General features: G+C 42.4%; 2 protein-coding genes across 2 annotated transcripts; both read left to right on the top strand.

Annotated features, from left to right (window-relative positions):
• The first annotated feature begins 202 nt into the window (after positions 1–202).
• On the top strand, positions 203–13,049 carry LOC132990870 (apoptosis regulator BAX-like). The gene is made up of 6 exons (XM_061059741.1): positions 203–352; positions 6,893–6,941; positions 7,113–7,274; positions 9,626–9,758; positions 10,954–11,058; positions 11,172–13,049. Exons 1-6 carry the CDS (start codon positions 283–285, stop codon positions 11,268–11,270), a joined length of 618 nt encoding a protein of 205 aa, XP_060915724.1. The 5' UTR covers positions 203–282; the 3' UTR covers positions 11,271–13,049.
• A 1,884-nt stretch (positions 13,050–14,933) lies between these two features.
• On the top strand, positions 14,934–24,109 carry LOC132991663 (apoptosis regulator BAX-like). The gene is made up of 6 exons (XM_061060887.1): positions 14,934–15,057; positions 20,523–20,571; positions 20,743–20,901; positions 21,993–22,125; positions 23,321–23,425; positions 23,539–24,109. The coding sequence occupies exons 1-6, from the start codon at positions 14,988–14,990 to the stop codon at positions 23,635–23,637; spliced, it is 615 nt and encodes a 204-aa protein (XP_060916870.1). The 5' UTR covers positions 14,934–14,987; the 3' UTR covers positions 23,638–24,109.
• Positions 24,110–24,324: the final 215 nt, after the last annotated feature.

Genomic DNA, 24,324 nt, shown 5'->3' with positions numbered 1-24,324 from the left:
ACAGACAGACATACCCTGCTCGTATAACAGTAATATAGCAATAAGTATGGTCATTTTACCTGCTCTTTTGTAATGTCAAAAGACAAAGAGTAAGGTATTTTACCTGCTTTTTGTAAAGTGTCTCGAGATGACACTTGTTATGAGTTGACGCCCTACAAATAATAACTGACACTTGGTGAACTGCATTCTTTTGCATTTCCGCATTGGTTTCATTTATTCAGCTCAGCTTCAACTCCAGAGGTTGCCTCTCACTTCCCCCCAGCTGACAGAAAGTTTGGAGCCATGGCTGACGGACGAGAAGAGGAGAAGAGAGGAGAAGGCCAGGAGCTTCTGGGCGCAGTGGGTGGGGAAGGTATGTGAAGCCATGTCTGTAGAGTTCTCCAAAATCTGAAGTTGGGTAGAAAAGGCAGAAGGAAAACCCCTGCTCTGTTAGTGACATACTTCTCACTTCCTCTTCATACTGCACCTAATAACATAAAGGTGAGCAGAGTCCTCAGCTTGAAAATCAGCTGGAGAGATAGAAAGAGTCAAAATATAAAGTGTGTCATTTTAAATACATTTTGTAATGGTCCTAGATAATAATGATTTAGCCATTGTTGATGTGAAAAAGTCAAAATGTTTTTGTATAAAAATCATTACAAATACAAGCATTTGCATGACTAGAGTCATACCTGAAGATGATGAACTTTGTAACAGGGGCTAGATCAAATGTAAACTTAGCAGAGAGAACATTTCTGCAGTGATGCTAACATGCTCATGTGATCACGTCATTTTTTTTTAAACCCTGTTTTCAATTAAATGTTTTATATTTATGGACTAGGTCACAGAAAAGTTGTGTATACAAATGATCTTCCATTATATTTACATGTAGACATCAGCTTTCTCTACCAGTAAATTAAACATAGCGTAACTGAAGAAGTGGAAGGAATTCTTCTTCAGAGCTGCCCACATCATCTCCACAGCACTTCTGAACAAGATCCTCCCCATCAATACTGCAAAGAAACAAACATAAACACTATAGACCGGAATGACAGGTCAGTGAAATAATGGCTCAGTGACAGCCACCTACATGCTGTTTCTCAAGAATGAGCCTCCTCCTCCTCATCCAGGGAGTGCATGCTGCAACCAGAGTATAAAAAGATTCAATTATATTCTTACTATTCAGTCAACACAACAATGTGTTTGCACGTTCAAGATTTAAGTCAAACTTTTTATTCAAACCTATATTCTAAGACATCAGCCTCCTCATCTTCCTCATTCAGTGGCTGAACACCTCAGGCAGCATACACATCTTTCCTGAATCCTGAAAAGTAGAATATTCCATTTTACCATTCAGTGACAGTAAAGGATTAGATAACGTTACTCCTTGAAAACATACCTGTCCCCTGTCTGACTATGTAAGACTGGACTGTGGCAGGGATGGAGGTTTCATTTGTCCCTCGCTGGAGATCATGCTGATCGCCTTTTTAGAAAGCTGGTATAAAGTTCGAAGTCAGTATGCTAGTTGATACAACTGTACAGAGTATGTATAGTTAGTTTCAACAGCAACATGAGGGCAAAACTTTTGACCTGCGAGAACGTTAGCCCCATACGCAGAGAATTAGGGCCACGTTAAAGACATTTCTAAATTTACTAGATTATTCTCTTAAAGAGGTCATATTAGTTCCTTTTTGGGGTTCGTATATTTAATCTATGTACCTACTAAAGTATGTTCACAATAGCTAAAGTTCTAAAAAAGTGTCTGTTTTCATGTACTGCCGCTCCATGCACCGGCTCGCTTCTGACTCTCTCTCTAAGGCTCTGAAGTGCCCACGGTCAGAGTCCCCACGTGTGCCAAGTCTGATCTGATTGGTCGGCCTGTCGGCTCTGTTGTGATTGGTCAGTCGCTCAGCACGGTTCTCGGATATGTCACGGCCCTTTTACCATATTTGGAATGCAGCCACTTTGGCTCCGAGGGGAGCAAAAACATTAGCACCTTAGCACTACTGTGCAGTGATATCACACTGACAATGACGTCACACTGGCAAATTTCTTTCGAGGGGGGCTAGAACTGAGCGTTACATGCAGCTAATGCTGCAGCTAACAGGAGGATGTAGGAGAAGCTGCGTTTCCGCGGACTTTGAATTTTTGCAAATAGATGTGCCTAAACATGCACAGGACACTTGGAAAACACACTAAAGAGCATATAAATAGAATAGAAGAGAATGTCTTTATTGTCATTATACAATTGTACAACAAAATTATTTGGCTTCACCTTAAAGTGCACACACATACAAGCATCCACAGCTAAAAACAAGAAGAAAGGTAAGATGGGCAATGTATGGTTGGAGTTATTTACAGGTAGTAGCATAACAGAATATAAATAGATATTGCAGAAATATAAAATAAATATTGCACAGTATGAAATGTAAAATATTTCAGAAATATAAAATAAATATTGCACAGTATGAGGTGTAAGATATTGCAGAAATATAAAATAAATATTGCACAGTATGTGTGGTGAGGGTGGGACGGTCAACGCATGTCCAGGTTCAGTGTGGTTATGGCTCTGGGGAGGAAGCTGTCCTTGAGTCTGTTTGTCCGTGCTCTGACAGAGCTGTAGCGTCTGCCAGAGGGCAACATGTCGAACAGATGAAAGCCGGGGTGCGAGCTGTCCTTTACAATGTTTTTTGCTCTGTTCAGGCAGCAGGAGTTATACATGTCCTTAAGTGAGGGGAGTGTGCAGCCGATGATCTTTTGTGCGGTGTTTATTACTCTCTGAAGCCCCTTTCTGTCTGCTTCAGTGCAGCTGGCGTACCACACTGTGATGCAGTACAGCAGCAGGCTCTCGATGGAAGAGCGGTAGAAGTTCACCAGCAGCTTCTCATTCAGGTTGTTCTCCCTGAGCACTCTCAGGAAGTGCAGGCGCTGCTGTGCCTTCTTGGTGATCTCAGAGATGTTGGGAGTCCAGGAGAGGTCAGCAGAGATGAGGGTGCCCAGGAACTTGAAGGTTTGGACCCTCTCTACACAAACACCGTTGATGTGGAGGGGAGCTGGGTCTGCACGGTGCTTCCTGAAGTCGAAGATGATTTCCTTTGTTTTCGTGGTGTTCAGTGCCAGGTTGTTCACTGAACACCACGTTGTCAACTTCAGGATCTCATCCCTGTATGCAGACTCGTCTCCCCCTGAGATTAGTCCAACCACAGTGGTATCGTCTGCGAACTTGACGATGGTGTTACCGGGGTGGGTTGGGCTACAGTCGTATGTGTAGAGGGAGTACAGTAGTGGGCTCAGCACACACCCCTGTGGAGTGCCGGTGCTGAGTGTGCGGGTGGAGGAGACGTGGGGGCCAAGTTTAACAGTCTGGGGACGGTCTGTGAGGAAGTCTTTTATCCATGAGCAGGTGTGTGAGTGGAGGCCTATGTCCGACAGTTTTTTAACCAGAATGTCCGGGATGATTGTGTTGAAGGCTGAGCTGTAGTCAATGAAAAGTAGCCTTACATAGCTCCCCTGGTGTTCCAGGTGGCTCAGCGCAGTGTGGAGAGCTATGGCTATGGTGTCCTCTGTGGATCTGTTTGCTCTATAAGCAAACTGGTGTGGGTCGAAGGTCTGAGGAAGGCTGGCTTTGATGTGGTGTAAAACCAGCCTCTCAAAGCACTTCATGATGACCGGTGTTAGAGCAACTGGACGGTAGTCGTTGAGTCTGTCCGTGGTTGATTTCTTGGGATGATTGTGGCTGATTTCAGGCAGGATGGAATGGTGGCTTGTGACAGAGAGAGGTTGAAGATGCAGGTGAAGACTTGTGAGAGCTGGTCTTCCTTCCTGGGGTTTATTGCTCTTAGCACCCGTCTCACTTCGTGCTCCTGTACAGTGAGTGTGACGGTGCTATGTGCTGGTGGAGGCTGAGGTGGTGTGGCTGTGTGGCGCTCAGTTTTCTCAAACCTTGCGAAGAAGCAGTTCAGCTCCTCTGCCAGCGAGGCGTCTGAGTTCCCAGGTGTGATGTTGCAGCCCCTGAAGTTTGTGATTTGTTGTATGCCTTGCCACACCTGTCGTGGGTTGTTGTCAGAGAGGTGGTCCTCTATCCTCCTCCTGTAGGCCGACTTAGCATCCTTGATTCCTCTCTTCAGGTCGGCTCTAGAAGCACTGTACAGCGCTCTATCACCTGACCTGAAGGCAGAGTCGCGGTTTCTAAGCAGCATTCGGACCTGGCTGGTCATCCAGGGTTTCTGGTTGCGAAAAACCCGGGTTGCTTTTTTCAACAGTGACATTTTCAATGCAGTACTTGATGTAGGTCAGTACTGTCTCTGTGTGTTCTGCCAGGTCCTGATGTTCAAATACATCCCACTGGGTATTAGCAAAGCAGTCCTGTAGCTGAGAAAGTGCATCCTCAGGACAAGTTGTTACAGTCTTTGTAAGGGGTGTGGTTCTCCTCCTGAGAGGGGCGTATGCCGGGGTAAGGAGCAGAGAGAGGTGGTCTGACTGGCCTAGGTGAGGGAGAGGTATGGCTCTGTATGCGTGCTTGATGTTAGAGTAAACATGATCAAGTGCGTTTGCACCCCTGGTTGGACACTTAACGTGCAGAAAGAATTTCGGGAGAACCGTCTTAAGGTTTGCCTGATTAAAATCCCCAGCTATAATGTGAACTCCACCGGGGTGAGCACGCAGCTGTGTGTTTACTGTGTTTAGCAGGGTGGAGAGAGCTGTGCTAACATTAGCATCCGGAGGTATATACACAGCCGTAACAATCACTACCGTTAGCTCTCTGGGTAAGAAAAATGGTCTGCATTCAACTGACATGGATTCTATGTCCGGGGAACAGTATTTATCTATGATTATGCTATTGTTGGACCAGTCGTTCTGTACGTAAATGCAGAGACCCCCCCCCTCTGCTCTTACCAGAGTCTTTGTTTCTGTCCCAGCGGTGGAGAGTGGGGCCTGCTAGCTGTACTGCAGCGTCGGGGATCCGCGGGTGATCATCATATCCGCAGTTATAATCATAACACAGCAGTTACGAACATAGCGATTCCCAGCCATTTGTAGTTCCAGCTCGTCCATCTTGTGAGCCATTGATCTCGCGTTTGTGAGGAACATACTGGGCAGAGGAGGCTGGTGTGGCTGTGTCCTGAGTTTCACCAGAAGGCCTGACCGGCGTCCTCGCTTCTGCTTTCACTCCCTCCGCTGTCTCCACCGCCTGCTGGACCCGATAACAATCCACGGAGAGCCCGGTGGTCTCGCGACGTCGTCGGGTATACTGTGAGTGCGCTGAAAGTCGCCTGTGATAGGTAACTTGTGCCGGAAACCAATGTCGAGTAAGTCCTGGCGGCTATAGCAGCAATTTGCACACAGAAAATAGCACAAAAAGGGAGAGGCGTGAGCCGCAGCATGCGTGCGCGCTGCCATCTTGGATTCATAAAACCAGAAAAGCATAATATGACCCCTTTAAATTTACGAGTTTAAATTCGTACATTTACAAGAATAAAGTCGTAAATATACGAGAATAATCTTGTATATTAACGAGTTTGAGACAAGCCTGCGTGAAAATGATGAAAGTAGAACTCTTAAAGTCTTGTCCTCTGCAGACAACTTCCTCCAAGTCAGTGTTTTTCTTTCTTCAGTTTCTTTCAGTTTCTTTTCAGGGTCCAGATATTGTAAATACAATGTGAAGATGATGATGTGTCAAAAGCGTGTGTAGTTTCATATCTGCATGAGTGAAGCCCCAACACAACTATTTGTGTCTGTTATCGGTCTGCCTTGTTAAAGTGTCTCATGTGCAGAGCCAGTTTGTGTCCTGTTCATCATTTCACAGATAAACAAGGTCTCGCAAGTTGTAGTGAAAACTTCTCTTGAACTAACTGTATTTTACCGACTACACAAGGAAGTATCCTATTTCCTTATTAGTGAAACCTTTTGGACAAGATGCTCCATGTTTGTCATTTGAGAACAGGATGCTGCTGCTCTTCTGATATAGACTAAAATAACGATTTTATTATTTTATTCTTTAAAGGCGTTAAGGTTTCTCCTTTCGTCACTTTCGCGCAGGCTGGTCTCGAACTCGTAAATTTGCAAATTAATCTTGTAAAATTACGACTTTATTCTCGTAAATCTAAGAGATTAATCTCGTAAATTAAGATTTTATTTTCTTTAATGTGACCCTAATCCTCCGTCGTAGCCCCAAAGGCTGCTCAGATAAGTAGCAACAGGACCTGAACCCGGGACAATTTGTTGTCCTTATGATCATGCTACGGGCTAAACTTCACTAACAGGTCGACAACTTTTCTCGCCCTGCATCAGTCAAAGTCTGCCTGAAAAATGTTAGCATGCGTTGCTTACTCATCAGGGGACACTAACGCTATTCTGGTCGTTATGTGATAACGTCAGCTACCTGTCGAGATAGATTGAATGGGTGTTTGGTGAAACAACTCTGTAACTATGATACACAGTTTCAAACGAGAAAATTATTCACCAGTCCGCAGCATTACAAGCCCGGTGTCAGACTTGTAGCCCACTATTTCTTGAAGCTCTCTCCAACGTGTAAAAGCCTTTTCAATAATTCCTCTGGTCCGGCTTCTTGTTCGATCACACTCACTTTTTCTCCTCTTAGCTTCATCCAGTCCATCAAACAGTCCATCAAACAGTACAGAGACGGGCTACGTATCTTAATAGCATAAGTGCTGCTGACTGTAGTCGTAAAACGGTACATACTTCTCGCAAGACACAGCCCTATGTCTCTCCTCTTGTTTTTTAAACAGCTCAAGTCAACACCGATATGGTTTTCTTCATTTCATACATGGTCTGCATCATTGTAGTTAAGATATGCCTAAGTGAAGAGTTTATATTAATACTTTTGTTTAAATACGTTTTCAAACGTTTCTAAACTAACTGTACGCTATTATCAATCTTTTCTTCTCTTCAGATGTCATTGATGACCCCATCATTGATCAGGGAGCAGTGCTCCTCAGAGGGTAAGTTCATCCTAACACATTGAAAAATGATCCAAATAAAAACGATTCAATCACAGATTTCCTATACAAAGTTATTATTCATTGGCTAATTAGCTCATATAAACTCAAGGTTGACCTTTTGGATATTTTGCCTGAGGGAGACCCAGTGACTTGATTCTTCACTGGTCCTAGGTATGTGATTGAACGTATAAACGCCCAGGAGCCCAGTCGACACGTGTCGCCTGAAGATCTGGGAGGAAGGTCGAGTGAACAACAGGATCCAAAAGTCAAAGAAATGGTGGAACAGCTGCTAAAGATCGCTGATGAGCTGAACAGGAACACCGAGCTCCAACAGTAAGCGCAGCGTCATGATAAAAAAAGACGCTAGGCTCAGATCAGTCAGCAGAGGCCTGTGATAGATTAAGATTTTTAATATGAAACATTTCTTTGAGCTTTTCACTGATATCATTCTACAGCAGACACTAATTAAAATATTAAAGCCTTGAATTGGTTATACTTAAAGGTATAAAAGTAATACTTCGTACGGCTTAGAATGACGCTTTCATTTATGTTTTATTTTCTGCACAAGTCAGTTTAATACCATCAAGGCTGCAGCCTGAATAATAAGTCTTTAACTTTCATACACACCAGAGATGGGGACTCGAGTTTGAGACTTGGACTCGAGTCGCTCTTAAAGGTCCCATATTATGCTTTTTCTGGTTTTATATGCTCTTTAGTGTGTTTTCCATGTGTCCTGTGCATGTTTAGGCACATCTATTTGCAAAAATTCAAAGTCCGCGGAAACGCGCCTTCTCCTACGTCCTCCTGTTAGCTGTAGCATTAGCTGCATGTAACGCTCGGTTCTAGCCCCCCTCGATAAATATTTGTCAGTCCGGCGTCATTGTCAGTGTGATATCACTGATCTAAGCCCATTGGCTCGTTGTGGTAAGCCCAGCAGCTCATGTTGCATGCCCGTTAACTTCTGTAGCACGCCCACGATATGCCGTAGCCTGCGGTAGCACAGTAGAGCTAAGGTGCTAATGTTTATGCTCCCCTCGGACGGAGCCAGTGGCTGCATTCCCAATATGGTAAAAGAGGCGGGACATTTCTGAGAACCATGCTGAGCAACTGACCAATAACGACAGAGCGGATCGGCAGACCAATCAGAGCAGACTTGGCCCACGTGGGGTCTAACAGTGTGGGCTCAGCAGAGTGTAGCTGACGGACTCAGAGCGTAGAGGGAGCAAGGAGGAGCAGTACATGAAAACAGACACTTTTTTAGGGCTTTACCTATTGTGAACGTACAAAAGTAGATACATAGATTAAATATACGAACCCCAAAAAGGGCAGAATATGGGCTCTTTAAGTTGCACAAAGATTTAACCTAGAGACTTCACTTTGACACGCCCTCTCAGAGACTTTAGACTTGACCTGAACTCGAGGTTTGTGCCCAATCTCTTTATATCGTATATCTGGTGTGTTACCATAACAAGCTTAATCTCATTCCCTCCCATCATGTGGAACCCTCACGCGTCATGTGCGCGAGTGGCCACAGATGACAAGATGATGAGCATGTCACCTGGAGCTGCTACGGAACGTTGGCTCAGGCATGAGGTAGTCGTCTAGAAGATGGACTGCCTCAAACTCATAATGTGTAGTAGAAGCCCTGTACATCTCCCCCACCAAGTCCTTTAGTTCGCTTTCTTTGTCTTTTTCCAGACCAAATACGATGTTTCTCTTTTTGGTTTGGTGCGGTTCGTTTCCACATTGCACTTTTTGTAAGAGGTCCAGAATTTGTAAACAAAACCACATGTGTTATGACTCGGCACGAGAGTACGGACCCAAAAGCAAAACTCCGGACACAGAGGCACAATCCAAACACTCTTTAATGAGCGACAACAAAAAAACACAATGCCAAAAGTGCGAGAAAAACAAAATCCACAAAGGTAGAGACTTCCACGAGTAGGCGGGCAGGCACGAGCACAAAACACCAGGCACTGAGGCAGAGAGACACAGAGGTAGAGGGTAGCAACACACTAGTAGTTCACACAGAACGATACTCAGCGATGTCGGCCAAAAACAAGGTAAATACCACAGAGAGATATTGTATAAGTGGTGAAAGGACCGGAGTAGATAAACTGTTGCAGATGAGGATGATTGATTGCACCTGGGCTGCCTGGGGAGAAAACCACGCCCACCAGCACTCACACACACCTGAAACACAGGGGAGGAGAAACAGAGGGTAGAGACAAACAGCCGAAAACTAACAACAAACATGAGGAAGGGAGGGGCTGCTAAGGATGAACCATAACAACATGTGTGCAAAGATCGTTCAATCATTGGACAAAAAGGTCTGGGGCGAGGTAAAGCGGTAATGGCAAAGTGAAAATGAACAATCATGGAGATCTTGCGTGCTGCACTCGTTGTCCTGGTATTGATTTGGTTCATACAGTTGCAAACGTTTGCAGAACATTTTGAGCAGCAAGAGCGTTTCATACAACGTCGGTTTTATGATGCAATGCTTTCTGATATGGTCCTCTGCCCAAATATCCAGGAGACAGCGTGTCTCCTCGGCACTCCATGTTGAAACACAACTCATTTTTAGCAAACAACAACACTGTGCTGCTAACCAAACAATTATTTCGGTTAACAGCACTAAAATGAATCCATTGTGACATTAAAGTCTTTTCTTGCTGTCATGTCAGACTCATCAACCAGGTTCCAGGCAACTGTGCCCAGGGTATCTTCATGAAGGTGGCCAGAAACATCTTTGCTGATGGCATCAACTGGGGTCGTGTGGTGGCTCTCTTCCATCTGGCCTACAGACTCATCTACAAGGTGATACACAGAACTTTTCAAATCCCAAACACAACAGAGCATCACATATTCATGTTGGGGTGCTCAATGTCTAAGCTGACGTAGATTTGTCTGTTTTATCCAAATAAATTATGACTCATAGCCTGTATAAGTATAAATATCATCTTATTTATACTTTTAAAGCAATTCCCAAAATATCATAAATCATTCTCCTAAATCTCTGATTTCCTAAAACGCACCCTGTTAGCGCACTCACACTAGGCAGTCCATACCGTGCCTAAGCACGCTTCACCCCTAAAGTCCAGTTTTTTTACTACTGTGAGCGCTCCGATCTGTGCTCAAGCACACTTCCTTGGCCCTAGCACCCTTGAAAGAGGTGTGCTTCAGCATGTTACAGTTCCTGAACGAGCACAAGCATGAAGGCGGTACACAACGTCGACAGCCTTCATTATTGAGAAATCTCGGAGTGTTCTGGCTGTTTCTGACTAACATGACTCAAAATAAGACACAAATTCAGTAAAGGAGCTGTCATGTTTTCTGTGTTGTTCTCCGATGTGCAGGCGCAGATTCGACCGCTGGTTCCTTGTAAATTAAGCACGCTTCATATTCACGTAAAGCCCAGCATGTGTTGTATGACGACGTCATGCACAAGAGGTAACCGTGCTCAGGCCCGGTTAGTCCTGGAGCAGTGTGAGTGTGTGTTCAGAATTTTTATTGGCTTAATTTGATTAGCCTTTATGAACAAGAAACGAAAAGGACAGAGGTGTTCAGCTCCCAACGAGCAATTTCATTTTAAACAGGGGAACCTTTTGATCTTCTTTTGATTTTCTCTTTTACAAGGAACATTAGTCATCAGCACAGTCGCTTGCAATTGGCTGGCGATGGATCAATGTTGGATCTTTGTAGATGATATAACAAAGATTAATATCTTTTACCTGCTCTTTTGTAAAGTGTCTTGATATAACATTTGTTCTGAATTGGTGCTATACAAATGAAGATTGGTTGATTATTGATTAGCTGTACTGTAGATACATCAGAACAGGGGCACGCATCTCCTTTCAACTCATGCTCTCATTGGCTAATATAGGCTGGAAACAGTGAATGGAAGGTCGTAATTGGCCAAATGAAGTGTCAATCAACTGGTTCAGAGTCATGAGCATGGATCAAAAAGGTGTAACATTTAGGTTGGTAATATTAATTTGTTTTGGTTTTAAAGGCAATAACCAGCAACCATGAAGAGAACATCGAAATCATCATCAGCTGGTTTCTTCAGGTCATCAGAGAGCAGCTCCACACCTGGCTCGTACAGCAGGGAGGCTGGGTGAGTGATGGATGGTCTGTAAGGACCTGTCAGTCATGTGCTTAATTCATTTCTCACATATTGACCTGTCAGTAGGGTTCAAAGCTCTAATCCTGCTCTCTGTACCTTTCCAGGTGGGGGTGATCCTTGGCATTTCTCGTTGGAGGACAGTAGCCATAGTAGCATCAGTAGTATTAGTGGCAACTTTTGTTTACTACAGGAGAACACGCTGAGAGCTGCAGACCTGCAGACCTCACAACCAGGACCGCAGTGCCATCACTTGGGGAAAAGCCACTGCATAATAGAGGCAGTTTCTAGAAACATTTGCGACCACTCCTAAGCCTCCGTCTTCCAATGCAGTACTATAAATAATCACAATTTGATCTATTTAGGTAATTAACCATCTAAACCAACCTTAGGTGTGCTCCATTTCAAACAACCACAAAAAAATAACAATTTAAGTGAACTTATTAACACGTTCATAAATCCAGGCAAGAAATGCAAATCAAGCTAAATAACCACACTCGAAAAAATAACTCACACTCGTTGTGGAGTTGGTCTGCCGTCAGATTTAATTTCATCTTGCTGCTGTAGATAAAAGACACATCCTACGGATCAGTGATGTTTTCTGGGTTCATTGGGTGTTTCGGGTCTCGCAACATCATGCGTCCTCGCCCAGGCGTGTTGATCAAGCCCCCGACTTGCGTCCCAGCAGCATTAGGCCATGAATCCCCCCTTTCTATCCACAGCCACCTGGAGACTTTCTCTGCTGCCCCCGTTGCAGTCCTGATGGCTGTTCTCCTCAGTGACCCTCTCATACCCAGCAGGGTGTAGACTCTGTGGAGAGAGCGGCCTGCAAAGCCTCAGCAGCTTACTTCAAATGGGTAACAGTTCGCTTTCCGCCCTCGTTTCCGGCTACACTCAGGAAGTCCCTGGTATCTGGCCAGGGCACAGTCATTTCTCTCAGGGCAAGCTGTCTTTAGGCCTCCGATAAAATGACGATATCTGGTCGTAATGATGTTTCTGCGATGTGTGCTGGAAACTTCAGTTGCTTTCCCAGGTCAACCAGTTAGCTGCCAGTCCTGTGCGGTGGAGAGAAGGCCAGCTGCAGCTCTGAGATGTAGTTTGGGCTGCTCTCCTGCCTTGATGAATGATAGAGTAGTTGTTGTTATTGACGGTCTAAAGCCAGACTGTCTCCTGTCATTTCTTTTCAATCACATTGAAACCAATAGTTCTAATATCTATGGCTCATTTTTGTCTTGAAGACTAAAATAATACAAACATAAGAATCTCAGATTGTCTTGATTGTGTCATTTTAGTGTCTGAAGTTTTGCACATAAAATCAGACGAAAATTTGACAATTTATTTAAAAGACAAAGTTAAGTCCAATGATTTTCTAATTGACTGTCCAGAAACTAAAGATTCTTAATTCTTAACTTAGATTCTTAACTAAATTCTTATTTTTTTTTGGGGTTGATCTCAGGAAGAATGAGAAAGCAGTTGATGCTCTATTATTTGTTGTAACATCCAAATGCAAGATCTGCAATAAAACATGATATATATTGAACTTCAATGTAATGTCTTGGATACGACTCAGCTGGTCATAGAGCTGAGTGTTTATAAAATACCATGAAAGGAAATACAGGCAGTTTCTTCATATTCCAATAGGGCATTGCAACAGATTTATTTTTACAGCGTTTTGTATTTATATCATAAAACTTGTCAAATACTACTGCTACATGTGCTGAACACCCACATTTTTCAGTTGATCAAGATATGACTCGTACATAAATTGTATCTGAAATACACAAGCAGACATCCAGCAGCACCTGAATTATTAACCACTGTTAGGAAGGCAAGTAGACTTAACTCAGCACAACAGAAGAATTTCAATGATCCTCAAAGGCGTTTTGTTGGTGGACATTTAAATTAGATGTGATATTTATGTGATCCATACAGGAATGCCACACTGACCTCTGCTGGCCAATTAAACTTTTCTGTTAGCAGCGTAACATTGGACTACCATTGTGTCTATTCACTCAGACTCTTGGCATTTTTTCAGTGGTTGCTAAAATACTCGACTACCATTCCCCACTTCTTCATGTTTTTCTAAAGAATAAAAGATAATCTTTTTGTTCAAATTTACAATGATAAAACTATACATCTCAGGCAGCTGATTATCTGCCTATGGTAGTGATCAATTAAATTCATTATAAGCTCTTTGAAATTGATAACATTATCAACAAGAAATGGCAACACATCAATTACCTTCCTTGAGTAACCATCCACTCCTCCAAAGACCACAATATTGTACCTGTTCAAAAGGGGGAACATTTTCAACATACTGAAGGCTGTTCTTGATTCATTTGGATTTTTTCCTTTTAACATGTTTCCTTCTACAAACATTCTGCATGTACATTTATTGAAAAATGATATTTTCCTGTACCTGTGTCAGTATATGATTTGTTTCAATTTGGACCAAGGAGAGAGGGCCATGCACAGAGTAACTTCTTTGGACTAAACACTCCAGTTGTATGAGCCGCAAGAATATCCCTGCAGCATCAACACGATGCATGGATGCCATCATTCTCCACCGCTGTACGCGGAGACCCATTGAAACCAAACGGCCTTGTACCATTTGATACCCAGCATTTGGCATCTGAGCTTTAACAACTGAGATAATGTCGTCCAGCTCTTGGTCAGTCACTGTGCTGTGTGATCCTCGTACAGACAAGACAAATTCTTGCATTCTCCTGTAAATTGTTCTTCTTGAGACACCAAGGCGCTTTGCAATGCAGGAGACTTTAGTTTGTCTTTCTCTATGATGATTTTGGGGTGTCCAGATCCTGGACCAGCCTCTGTTTCCTGTTCCACAATTGGAACAGAGCTGGCACTTATTTCCCTCTGGACAGCATGATAGAGGTATTGTAGTCCTTCTGTTATCTCTGATACACTGCCTGTCTGTTCAGAGAATGATTCAAACAGAATAAGCGATCTAATTGGAGAAGAAGCAGCCTATCATTTATTTCATTTAACCTTTATTTAACCAGGTAATTAACCCGATGAGACCAAGATGTCTTTCACAAGGGTGATCTGGCCAAGAGGGCCAATATAAATCATAATTGAGCTTTCCTGACTCCCGATTGGTTGATTTTGTGGCACATTTGTTACAGCGTGCAATGTTGAGCGAGCGTACTGGCAAAGTTGAGTGCGCCAGAGTGAGCAGGTCGAGAAAGAGAGAGAGAAGAAATTCATTTCCTATGAAGAGCCGGAGAGGCAGTCGCGCGATGCATTATGGGATCTTTGCCGGACAAGAATAGACCTGAAGTCTATTCTATGTAAATGAATACAGCAGCCGCCCGGACTAGCCATGCGTCTATCCAATCAGGTGCATGCATTGAGACTACTTCACCAATTGCGTAACCTACAGCGAAAAGGAGGCAAAACAAAATACAATAATATGCCGACCGCCATAAAACGGGTATACGTCCATCAAGCAGTGAGTTGAGTACAGCTGAAAATCTGGGGCCATATTCACAAAGCCTCTTGGCTACTAAGAGTTAAGCCTGGCTCACACTGTGAAAACTCCAGGTTTGCAGGGTTGTGTTGTCATCCTCTTCTTTTTTTATTTATTTTATTTTTGCATTGTAATTATGACAATGAAATGGATGTATGAATTACTACCTAATGAATTTATTGGATGATATACACCTGTAAAGGTTCTCAAAATAAATAAAAAGTTGGTGAAAAAAAAAAAAAAGACAAAGAGTAAGATATTTAGTGTCTCGAGATAACACTTGTAATGAGTTGACGCTATACAAATAAATATTGACACTCGGTGAACTGCATTCTTTTGCATTTCTGCAAATTTTTGGTTTCATTTATTCAGCTCAGCTTCAACTCCAGAGGTTGCCTCTCACTTCCCCCGAGCTGATAGAAAGTTTGGAGCCATGGCTGACGGACGAGAAGAGGAGAAGAGAGAAGGAGGCCAGGAGCTTCTGGGCGCAGTGGGTGGGGAAGGTATGTGAAGCCATGTCTGCTCTACAGTCCAGCTGTGCAGCTCTTATTCTCCAATATGAACACAACTTTCAAAAGTACTATTCTTTAGGTAAAATTATTATTAACAAAGGAGGCACCTTTGTTCTGTGAAAGTTTTCCTCTGCTGTGGAAACAGCATCCTTACGAGAGTGAAACTTCAAGTAATTCAAAGCCTTGAATACCATTAGCCTAGTATGTTTTAACGTTGTCATGCAGAACTTATTTACACATTCAGCTGGCAGAAAGTTTAGGAGCAGCTTCTCCCTGTGAAATGTGAGTAAAGTTTAGCAGTGGTTGGGTAGAAAAGGCAGAAGGAAAACCCCTGCTCTGTTAGTGACATACTTCTCACTTCCTCTTCATACTGCACCAAATAACATAATGGTGAGCAGAGTCCTCAGCTTGAAAATCAGCTGGAGAGATAGAAAGAGTCAAAATATAAATGCCAAGTGTGTCATTTTAAATACATTTTGTAATGGTCCTAGATAATAATGATTTAGCCATTGTTGATGTGAAAAAGTCAAAATGTGTTTGTATAAAAATCATTACGAATACAAGCATTTGCATGACTAGAGTCATACCTGAAGATGATGAACTTTGTAACATCTGCAAAATATATATTTTTAAAAATCATTATGTATTATAACCAGAAGAGGTTCATCCAGGCCATGACTGATGATTGGTCTTTCACCGTGTCAGCCTAATTATAAGATACAGAAGATCAGAAAAATTATTCTTCCTTACACAATAAGGTTTGAATGTGAAAATACAATCTTTAGAAAACAAATGAGAGAACAGATATGAGTGTAAGAACAAGTTTTCGAAAAGCCTTACCTGATGTAGCTTTTTACCCAATTTCTTTGCAGCATGCGAGATGTTGAGTAAACGTTTGAGACCCCATTCCTTGTACAGATCCACGCTCTGGATCTTGAATTGTAAAAGTTTGATTTATATAATCAAATATAGCTAATAACAGGGGCTAGATCAAATGTAAACTTAGCAGAGAGAACATTTCTGCAGTGATGCTAACATGCTCATGTGATCACATCATTGTTTTTAAACCCTGTTTCCAATTAAATGTTTTCTATTTATGGACTAGGTCACAGAAAAGTTGTGTATACAAATGATCTTCCATTATATTTACATGTAGACATCAGCTTTCTCTACCAGTAAATTAAACATAGCGTAACTGAAGAAGTGGAAGGAATTCTTCTTCAGAGCTGCCCACATCATCTCCACAGCACTTCTGAACAAGATCCTCCCCATCAATACTGCAAAGAAACAAACATAAACACTATAGACCGGAATGACAGGTCAGTGAAATAATGGCTCAGTGACAGCCACCTACATGCTGTTTCTCAAGAATGAGCCTCCTCCTCCTCATCCAGGGAGTGCATGCTGCAACCAGAGTATAAAAAGACATACAATTAGATTTTTTTTTTTTTTTTTTTATCGTTTATTTGAATCAGGGACAGTGTACAAAAAAAAACATTAGTCTCAGAAGAGAAGAGATGCTTTGTACCAGATTTAGCTAGCTAGCTAATTTCCATCTGTTGTCCCTGGGCAGATGATGGCAACAGCAAAATACAAATCAACCAGTCACACACACACACACACACACACACACACACACACATCACAAGATAGAAGAAAGACATAGAACAATGTACAGATATTAAAGCATTATGTACAAGTTTCCCTGATGACACAAGTTACTTAAAATCCATTTTTTGACTTCCCGGGTGAAAGTGCAGACGTTTGTGCAAAGTTTAAGACTAGCTAGAAGACTATTCCATTCTTTAATGGCTTTAAAAGAAAAAAAAACAGATTGTGCTAAAGCGGAGCCACGTTTAGGAATACTGCAATCTCCGTTAGAGGCAGACCTTGAAGATCTGCTTATCAGCTCAGAGCGAAGTTTCACAAAGCTTTTCAATGGTGGGGAGCAGCATCATGGATTATGTTAGACACTAAACGGACATCGGTATAAAAAATTGAATTGTCAAAGCTTAGAATTTTTAATTTATCAAGAATATCACAATGATGATACTGTTGTGGTTTCCTGTCCAGAGTTTTAAGGGCTTGTTTATGAAGTGACCTTATGGGTTTTAAGACAGTCTTGTTTGCTTGAGACCAACATGATATACAGGAATGAAAGTAAGAAAAAATCATAGCATTCAAATACATTTTAGAAGCTTCGACTGTAAGTGAGTTCCTGATATGTCTAAAGTTGGCTATGTTATATTTAACTTTATGGCACATCTTTTTAATATGACTTTTAAAAGTAAGGTTGTGGTCTAGTGTAACACTCAAGTATTTAAACTCATCAACCTTTTTTATCATTTGCCCACCTACAATAATATTTGGAAAAAACATTTTTGTGTTTATTCACAAAATACATGACCACAGTTTTGTCAGTATTAAGAGTCAGACATGAATAACGTAACCATTCTATGACTTGTTCCATTGCTAATGACAGTTTGGCAGCTACTTGTTCAGGGTCTTTCCCACATGCATATAGGACCGTGTCATCTGCATACATCAAGGTCCCCACATCATCACACACAGATGGGAGATCATTGATGTATGCGCTAAACAACAGCGGTCCTAAGATGGAACCCTGTGGCACTCCCATAACGCAGGCTTTTAGTGATGATGTTTTATCATTTATCCGTACGCACTGAGAGCGACCAAGTAGGTAAGACTGAATCCAATTAACAACATTAGCAGAGAGTTTAAATTTAGACAATTTGGAGATGAGTACTGAATGATTAACTGTATCGAAAGCCTTGCGCAGGTTGAGAAATACAGCACCCACCACCCCTCCTTTATCAAGGCTACCTTTAATGACTTCAAGGAAGTAGCAACATGCCGTTTCAGTGGAATGGTTTGCTTGAGACCCAAATTGCATAGGGTGCAGTAGATTTTCAATATTAAGATGGGCTACCAGTCGTTCAGCAACAACCTTTTCAATAACTTTTGAAATGGCAGGCAATATACTGATGGGACGATAGTTGCTCACTTCCTGTCTATCCCCTGATTTGTGAACAGGCGTTACATTAGCAGTCTTCAGAGTGCTAGGGAATACACTTTCCTCCAGTGACCGTTTAATCATTTGAGTGACAGAGGCTGTTAAAACATCACTAACATTTTTAAGAAAAACCGTATCAATTCCCCAAGTGTCCTTTGCTTTCAAATTAGATAATGATGATAATATTTTGTTTACCTTTGCCTCATCTACATATTTAAAATGCAGAGCATTTGCTTCGTTTGTTAAAACAGTGGTGTTGGGGTTGTATCAAGTCAACTTTGGTTATATTCTTTAATAATTATATTTAATTATTAATAATATAAATAAAAATATCATTAAACTATGTTTAATCTCGTTTGTGGCACCACCCTGTACTCAGGGAAATATAACCAAAATATCACTCAAATCAGTCTCAAATTAGTTATTTAATTACTAATATTATTAATAATTAATAACTATATTTAACAAATTGAAGGCATGAAATCCGTACACAAAGCCCTCGCACCCAGTTTATATCACAATGCAAATACACCAGTAATCACAAACAACTGCTCTCTTAAATTATAACAGAATTTATTTAAACAAGGCCACATCAATCCAAAATCAATGAACTTAACCAAACAAATAACTATTATAAACTAATCTAAGCAACAAACATTATCAAGCAAGGCTTGTGGAAGAGGTGTGTGTGTGTGTGTGTGTGTGTGTGTGTGAGAGAGAGAGAGAGGGGGGGGGGGGGAGAAGAGAGGGGGGAGATGGCTTCGTACCCACGTGGTCGCTCACGATGGCACACACCTAACAAAGACTTGGGTGCGTGCGTGCGTGCGTGTGTGTGTGTGTGTCTGTGAATGAAACAGAGAGAGGAGGGGGAAAAGGGGGAGATTGCTTCTTCCCACGTGGTCGCCCTTCCGATGGCACACACCTAACAAAGACCTAACGTGGCCTTAATGTCTAAAAGAGACCGAGTTCGGCCCTGCATGATCGGTGTCTCTGAGGCGTCTGGATGGCCGCGAGTGTATAGATCTCTATGTGTGTGTGTGTATGGCCTATGTGCGTAATGGCGTGGTGGTGGAGTTAGTCTCCAGATGTGCGTCTACACGGGAATCTGTGTATGTGTGTGTGTGTATGTGTGTGTGTTAGTAAGAGGAGGAGAAAAGAGAGAGAGAAACCCATGCCTGAAGAGGCCGGATCACAGTCCGAAATCCCGCGCCACAGCTCAGAGTAATTCCCTTCATTTACAGAAACAAACCAATGGCCCAATTCAAGTTAATAAGGCTTACACTGGCCTTTCTGATCAGAAGAATAATACCCGGTTATAACGCTGTTACGCTAAACACATACAGGACGCAGCGGTCCGAAACGGGAACAACAAGAGTTTTAAACAGGTAAAACTCAGGACGCGACGGTCCAACAAAGAGAAAAATTACAGTTTCTGCATCAATCAAACAATTGTTAAAAACACTCTCTAAAGCTAATTCTGCACAGACCTAATTAAGCCTCACTTGTGAATCGCTTTGCCCGAAAAAGGAGTCCGGCGATAAAACAGATCTTCTGTCCGTTTCTGGTGCAGAGGCGTTTGATGGCGGCGAGGGTCCCTTAGGTCAAGAGCGGCTTCGTTGGTTCTCCGTCGAGTGGAAAGATGTCCGTTTATGTCCTTTCGTTGCAGGGCGGAATAAGACCGTTATCTTTCTGATAATCTGTTATAGTCTGACGCTCTCAGAGAAACTGAGATGCGTTCACTGGACAATCCGAGCTCGGAATTTAGAACACTGCCGGCCGCGGATTACCTGCGCGCCAAAACTTAAAACAAAGGAAGATGGTTGCATAAAACAGGAAGTGAGCTTGTGTCTCCGAACACTTGAAGTCAGTGCGTGGAAAGAGAGAGAGCAATGGAAGTCTCAGAGTTTTGTCACCTGGCCTCCTTCCTGTGGGGTCTCCCTCAGGTTCCGGTCACCCCTCTACGTCACACGTAGGTGTGAAGTACTGCAGGGGATTCAAAACGGGAAAATTATTCACCAGTCCGCAGCATTACAAGCCCGGTGTCAGACTTGTAGCCCACTACTTCTTGAAGCTCTCTCCAACGTGTAAAAGCCTTTTCAATAATTCTTCTGGTCCGGCTTCTTGTTCAATCACGCTCACTTTTTCTCCTCTTAGCTTCATCCAGTCCATCAAACAGTCCATCAAACAGTACAGAGACGGGCTACGTAAAACGGTACATATTTCTCGCAAGACACAACCCTATGTCTCTCCTCGTTTTTTAAACAGCTCAAGTCAACACCGATATGGTTTTCTTCATTTCATACATGGTCTGCATCATTGTAGTATAGATATGCATAAGTTTATATTAATACTTTTGTTTAAATACGTTTTCAAACGTTTCTAAACTAACTGTACGCTATTATCAATCTTTTCTTCTCTTCAGATGTCATTGATGACCCCATCATGGATCTGGCTGCAGTGCTCCTCAGAGGGTAAGTTCATCCTAACACATTGAAAAATGATCCAAATAAAAACGATTCAATCACAGATTTCCTATACAAAGTTATTATTCATTGGCTAATTAGCGCATATAAACTCAAGGTTGACCTTTTGGATATTTTGCCTGAGGGAGACCCAGTGACTTGATTCTTCACTGGTCCTAGGTATGTCATTGAACTTATAAACGCAGAGGAGCCTGGTCGACACGTGTCGCCTGAGGATCTGGGAGGAAGGTCGAGTGAACAACAGGATCCAAAAGTCAAAAAAATGGTGGAACAGCTGCTACAGATCACTGAGCTGAACAGGAACGCCGAGCTCCAACAGTAAGCGCAGCGTCATGTTAAAAAAAGACGCTAGGCTCAGATCAGTCAGCAGAGGCCTGTGATAGATTAAGATTTTTAATATGAAACATTTCTTTGAGCTTTTCACTGATATCATCCTACAGCAGACACTAATTAAAATATTAAAGCCTTGAATTGGTTATACTTAAAGGTATAAAAGTAATACTTCGTACGGCTTAGAATGACGATTTCATTTATGTTTTATTTTCTGCACAAGTCAGTTTAATACCATCAAGGCTGCAGCCTGAATAATAAGTCTTTAACTTTCATACACACCAGAGATGGGGACTCAAGTTTGAGACTTGGACTCGAGTCGCTCTTAAGTTGCACAAAGATTTAACCTAGAGACTTCACTTTGACACGCCCTCTCAGAGACTTTAGACTTGACCTGAACTCGAGGTTTGTGCCCAATCTCTTTATATCGTATATCTGGTGTGTTACCATAACAAGCTTAATTTCGTTCCCTCCCATCATGTGGAACCCCCACGCGTCATGTGCGCAAGTGGCCACAGATGACAAGATGACGGAACGTCGGCTCAGGCATGAAGTAGTCGTCTGGAAGATGGACTGCCTCAAACGCTTTCTTTGGTCCGGACCAAATACGATGTTTCTCTTTTTGGTTTGGTGCGGTTCGTTTCCACATTGCACTTTTCACAAGAGGCCCAGAATTTGTAAACAAAACCACACGTGCAAAGATCGTTCAATCATTGGACAAAAAGGTCTGGGGCGAGGTAAAGCGGTAATCGCAAAGTGAAAATAAACAATCATGGAGATCTTGCGTGCTGCACTCGTTGTCCTGGTATTGATTTGGTTCATACAGTTATAAATGTTTGCAGAACATTTTGAGCAGCAAGAGCGTTTCATACAACGTCGGTTTTATGATGCGATGCTTTCTGATATGGTCCTCTGCCCAAATATCCAGGAGACAGCGTGTCTCCTCGGCACTCCATGTTGAAACACAACTCATTTTTAGCAAACAACAACACTGTGCTGCTCACCAAACAATTATTTCGGTTAACAGCACTAAAATGAATCCATTGTGACATTAAAGTCTTTTCTTGCTGTCATGTCAGACTCATCAACCAGATTCCAGGCAACTGTGCCCAGGGTATCTTCATGAAGGTGGCCAGAAACATCTTTGCTGATGGCATCAACTGGGGTCGTGTGGTGGCTCTCTTCTATCTGGCCTACAGACTCATCTACAAGGTGATACACAGAACTTTTCAAATCCCAAACACAACAGAGCATCACATATTCATGTTGGGGTGCTCAATGTCTAAGCTGACGTAGATTTGTCTGTTTTATCCAAATAAATTATGACTCATAGCCTGTATAAGTATAAATATCATCTTATTTATACTTTTAAAGCAATTCCCAAAATATCGTAAATCATTCTCCTAAATCTCTGATTTCCTAAAACGCACCCTGTTAGCGCACTCACACTAGGCAGTCCATACCGTGCCTAAGCACGCTTCACCCCTAAAGTCCAGTTTTTTTACTAGTGTGAGCGCTCCGATCTGTGCTCAAGCACACTTCCTTGGCCCTAGCACCGTTGAAAGAGGTGTGCTTCAGCATGTTACAGTTCCTGAACGAGCACAAGCATGAAGGCGGTACACAACGTCGACAGCCTTCATTATCGAGAAATCTCGGAGTGTTCTGGCTGTTTCTGACTAACATGACTCAAAATAAGACACAAATTCAGTAAAGGAGCTGTCATGTTTTCTGTGTTGTTCTCCGATGTGCAGACGCAGATTCGACCGCTGGTTCCTTGTAAATTAAGCACGCTTCATATTCACGTAAAGCCCAGCATGTGTTGTATGACGACGTCATGCACAAGAGGTAACCGTGCTCAGGCCCGGTTAGTCCTGGAGCAGTGTGAGTGTGTGTTCAGAATTTATATTGGCTTAATTTGATTAGCCTTTATGAACAAGAAACGAAAAGGACAGAGGTGTTCAGCTCCCAATGAGCAATTTCATTTTAAACAGGGGAACCTTTTGATCTTCTTTTGATTTTCTCTTTTACAAGGAACATTAGTCATCAGCACAGTCGCTTGCAATTGGCTGGCGATGGATCAATGTTGGATCTTTGTAGATGATATAACAAAGATTAATATCTTTTACCTGCTCTTTTGTAAAGTGTCTTGAGATAACATTTGTTCTGAATTGGTGCTATACAAATGAAGATTGGTTGATTATTGATTAGCTGTACTGTAGATACATCAGAACAGGGGCACGCATCTCCTTTCAACTCATGCTCTCATTGGCTAATATAGGCTGGAAACAGTGAATGGAAGGTCGTAATTGGCCAAATGAAGTGTCAATCAACTGGTTCAGAGTCATGAGCATGGATCAAAAAGGTGTAACATTTAGGTTGGTAATATTAATTTGTTTTGGTTTTAAAGGCAATAACCAGCAACCATGAAGAGAACATTGGAATCATCTTCAGCGGGTTTCTTCAGGTCATCAGAGAGCAGCTCCACACCTGGCTCGTACAGGAGGGAGGCTGGGTGAGTGATGGATGGTCTGTAAGGACCTGTCAGTCATGTGCTTAATTCATTTCTCACATATTGACCTGTCAGTAGGGTCCAAAGCTCTAATCCTGCTCTCTGTACCTTTCCAGGAGGGGGTGATCCGTGGGATTTCTCGTTGGAGGACAGTAGCCATAGTAGCATCAGTAGTATTAGTGGCAACTTTTGTTTACTACAGGAGAACACGCTGAGAGCTGCAGACCTGCAGACCTCACAACCAGGACCGCAGTGCCATCACTTGGGGAAAAGCCACTGCATAATAGAGGCAGTTTCTAGAAACATTTACGACCACTCCTAAGCCTCCGTCTTCTAATGCAGTACTATAAATAATCACAATTTGATCTATTTAGGTAATTAACTATCTAAACCAACCTTAGGTGTGCTCCATTTCAAACAACCACAAAAAAATAACAATTTAAGTGAACTTATTAACACGTTCATAAATCCAGGCAAGAAATGCAAATCAAGCTAAATAACCACACTCGAAAAAATAACTCACACTCGTTTTGGAGTTGGTCTGCCGTCAGATTTAATTTCATCTTGCTGCTGTAGATAAAAGACACATCCTACGGATCAGTGATGCTTTCTGGGTTCATTGGGTGTTTCGGGTCTCGCAACATTAGTGTCTGAAGTTTTGCACATAAAATCAGAGTTGACTTCCTGCCCTCTGTCTGCATGTGTTTTGTTTGTTTGGCTTCCTGGCTTGACAGACAGTAGTCGGAGTCAGGAAGGCCATTAGTTAACTGGGTACACCTGAGTCCATCAGGACTCACCTTATTTGATTGGCTTCCTAAAATCTCTCTCCCCTCTTCCTCTCAGGAACCCACCAGCTGGTTTGCATTTGTTTCCACACATTACATTGCATGACTGATTCTAGG

This window comes from Labrus mixtus, chromosome 1 (assembly GCF_963584025.1).
Source record: "Labrus mixtus chromosome 1, fLabMix1.1, whole genome shotgun sequence".
In the NCBI taxonomy this organism is placed as follows: domain Eukaryota; kingdom Metazoa; phylum Chordata; class Actinopteri; order Labriformes; family Labridae; genus Labrus; species Labrus mixtus.
This window is presented reverse-complemented; position numbering and strand designations above follow the sequence as displayed.